Source organism: Pteropus alecto, unplaced genomic scaffold (assembly GCF_000325575.1).
Source record: "Pteropus alecto unplaced genomic scaffold, ASM32557v1 scaffold150, whole genome shotgun sequence".
Lineage (NCBI taxonomy): Eukaryota > Metazoa > Chordata > Mammalia > Chiroptera > Pteropodidae > Pteropus > Pteropus alecto.
The window spans coordinates 766,457-770,205 of NW_006429686.1; the positions used below are offsets into that span (position 1 = coordinate 766,457).

A 3,749-nucleotide genomic window follows, 5' to 3' on the forward strand; every position below is an offset into this window, starting at 1 on the left:
GAGAGAGAGCGCGAGCACGAGAGAGTGCGTGAGACAGCCCTAGGTATGGTTGGCAAGCAAGGTAAGAATACACACACACACACACACACATACAGATATATATAAAGACATAAGGCTTTGCAATTCTCTTTTCAATAAGAAAGCACAGACCACAACCTCAGCACTTTTTGTTTTGTTTTGTCACCTATAGGAAATATTTATTCAATAGTCAATCAGGAAAAATTACAGCAACCCATTAATTAATAAACAAAATGTAGTTGACTTGTCATTCTCTTGTTATGTTGGCGTTATTATTTTATGCTTCTAACTTGAGGGTATTATGCAAAAAGAAATTTATACAATACCTTCACCCCTCCTGCTTCCCCAGTTTTCACTATTGTTTATTATTTTAGGTTTACAAATTAATATCTATGTAATAACAAAAAATCTTCCACCACTTTCTTTAAATCTCAATTCGCACAGCAAGCCTGACTTCTCTTGTCTTGAGGTCATTTAGCTGGCCAGCCCAACAAAGGACATAATATATCAATCTTAAAGTAGACCTATATTTAATTATTATATATTCTGAAAGATTTTTTTTTCTCAATGTGAAACTCCAAAGTCTGAATCACCGCTCATTATCTGGCTGTTGTCAAATTGGTATACTTGGTGCTGACGGATGTCAACTTGCTGACCTTCATATATAGCCTATTGAGAATAATTATCACATTTAGGTTTCTTTGTTTGATTTGTCATTTCTACTTTTCACCAAAATGCAAATTCCAAAGAGCTAACTTAGATGTCTCTTAACCTTTTCATTTACTTTTACTTATTCAGAGACTCTTTAAATAAGTCAACTTCGAAGAAATACCAAATCACTAAAATATGACTCAATGACCAGAGACAGTGAACTTTTCGTGTCTCTAAAAAATTGCCATAAAATATATTATCAGAGGATGCTTCTTTTCTGCTAGATTTCTTAGGGTTTAGACCCAAATGTCTGGGGAGATGGGATAATTAAGCATAATTTCTTCAGATGGTAAAGACCTTCACAATGAGATAAAATTACTCTTGTATAATAGAAATTTAGAAATTGTTAGAAGCTGAGGACTTTATGAGACTTTCTTGAAGTCTGTAAAATGAGGCCAAGCATGAATGCCCTGAGGTTTTGTGTTTTATCTCTACAACTACATTAAAAATCAACCTCATCTTTCTCCCTTCCACACCACCAACACCCCTCCCCTCAAAAAATAAAAAAACTAATATTCTATTGAACTGCAATTTAAGATTGTAGGCTTTCCCTTTATCTCCTTGGCTCTCACCAAGTTCTTAAGTCCCCGGGCCATGACCGGAACAGTTAGTCTGGGCCATTTCCCCCCATTTTTTTCTGTTAATAAAACCTTCACTACTTTTTCTTCAAGTTTGGAATTCTCTGCTCTATCATTTCTATGAGGTGTTTCCCATTCCTCTCTTTAGTCAATTTTAGAAAAGACTTTGTTTCAGTTTGCCCATGTGTGGTTTCACATATTGCTCTAGTTTGCTTTTTTTTTCTCTCTCTCTCTTTCTCTCGCTATACAGAGAATATTGGAGGTAGGTAACATTTCATTCATTGGTTTAACCCTTTTATTTGGGCCAAATCTAGTTTAAATATGAAAGTTCTGTTCATAAAGGAAACCACCAACTGGGGCCTCCATATTCCAGAAATCTCATGTATGCACCAGATACATGCAGGGTGGAAAAAGATTTAACCTTTCTTTAAACATTCTGTGACTTTATTTTATAAAACTGCATCAATAACCAGCTTGTTTATATAAAAGCTAAGAACAATATGCTAAAATGTTAACCATGTGCATGACCTCCTCCTCCACACCATTATAGTGTAACATTATATAGGTGAGGTTTAGAGAATGCTCCATTTTTGAGGGGAGCAGGCTTCTGCCATCATCAAGAAGACAATCTTTAAAGGCCAAATATGTATAAAATTAAAGCACTGCGACTTTGAATAGTCCTATAAACTCAAGGTTAATATTTAGCTTTTCCCAAAGCAAGCAGGCCACTGCCCTGAACTACAGTTGCCTGGTGATTATTCCAGCACATGCATGCTTATTCCCTTTCAAAGAGTCCAGGGGCCCTTTGCATTCAAGGGAGGGTGTAAGTGAAATGCCAATCTAAAAAGAGAACTTAAAAAATGGATTTGGGTGGTATCCAGTATCTGCCAGAAACCAGATGCCAATGAAATAAATGGCGCTGCTAAAATAATAAGGCTACTAATAACGATGATGATAATAGGTCACCAATCAATTACAATACAACTCTGGAAGAAAGCTGGACATTCAGAAAAAGGAAAATCCACAAACAAAAGCTATGAGAAAAGGCTAAATCTGTTTAGCTAGTGAGAGCATTTTTTTTTTTGACTGAGATATGCGGAATTCACTTCCCCAAGCGGCGTCGAGTTTTTTCGCTCCTACAACACTAAATCGGAACAGTGCCCTGACAGAATAAGAAAGCTTTAGAAAGTGCTTTTAGAAAATGAGAGAAGTGAGACTCCAACGTTTTAATTTTCTAGACCACTGTCACCTACAAGTAAAAGTAATTCCGTGAGTGGGCATCTCCGGTGGCAAAAGAAGCAGCGAACAACGGGGCAACCGGGTGACAGGGAGGAGTGTTCTCAGGAACCATGCGTTGTCCCGCTCTTTGGCATCTCCTGTAGCCTCGCTAGGACAGGTACAGGAGCGCCACTAAACAAAATGAGCCGCATTTAGAAAATGTCCCGCTGTTTAGGACACGCACAACCGTCACCTATTCTCCCCCCACCCGCCCCTTCCTTTTGCCTTTCTGTGAGTTTAGGCGTCCAGGGGGCGTCTTTTCTGCAAACTCGTTCTAGGGGACCCTCTGGTACCGTGGTCCCCACAATGTTTTAGCCTAACCCGGCTTGCGGGCGTCTATCCCCTCCCCCGGTGCTCAGAACCCAAAGAAGAGAACATTTTGGGGGTTGACAGGTCTCTTCTACTCACCGGCAAGTGGCCCAGATCTGTGATTTCCTTGTCCCTCCAACTCCCAGGTCCCGCCATGGCTTCGAGCGGAACGGGAGCCGGCGACTGAGTTAGGCACGGTCGGGGTGTCTGCGGTGGAAGCCGACAAGAAGTTGAAGGGGGAAGAGGAGAAGGGAGAGGGCGGGGGAAATATAAGAAGGACAGGGGTTTATAGCGTGGGAGCTAGAGGAGGAGAAAGTGGAGGGAAAAGAGCTAGGAGTGGAGGGAAGCCTGAGTTTGTGAGGCGGGAAAGCAAGTTTAGCTAAGGCGAGAGAAGAGCCTGAGCGTCGGTCTCGGAGACTAAGAAGCTAGAGGGGCGCTCCACTGGCGAGAGCTCAGTGTCTGCCCCCGCAGGGTGCGCCTCTTTCAGGGTGGGGAGGGGGGCGGTGCAAGGAGGTGGGGGCCCCCTGAGCAGCTCGAAGGGGATTGGTGCAGCGTCACGTCGCCAGGTGGGCAGCTGAGCGGCAAGGAGGCGGGCTGGGGGGCCACTGGAGGAGGGAGGTGCTCAAGGACTCTAACGGTTTGCGAGCCGGCCCTTCGCCGCCTCTCCCTTCCCTTCCCTTCCCTTTCCTTCCCTTCCCTTCCCTTTCCTTCCCTTCCCTTCCCTTGCCTTCCCTTCCCTTGCCTTGCCTTTCCTGTTCTCTCCTCTTCTCTCTTTTCCTTTCCTTTGCTTTCCTTCCTTTCTTTTCCCCTTCTACCTCCCTCCCTCCTTCCCTCTTTCTCTCCCTCCTTCCCTTT

General features: G+C 43.2%; 1 protein-coding gene across 1 annotated transcript in view; it reads right to left on the reverse strand.

The window, feature by feature from the left end:
- The window catches only part of NRK (Nik related kinase), a 154,658-nt gene extending 151,608 nt beyond the window's left edge, over positions 1-3,050 (reverse strand). Inside the window, exon 1 of the mRNA XM_006904025.1 lies at positions 2,994-3,050. Coding sequence (XP_006904087.1) covers positions 2,994-3,050 — 57 coding nt within the window. The remainder of the gene's footprint in view (positions 1-2,993) is intronic.
- Positions 3,051-3,749: the final 699 nt, after the last annotated feature.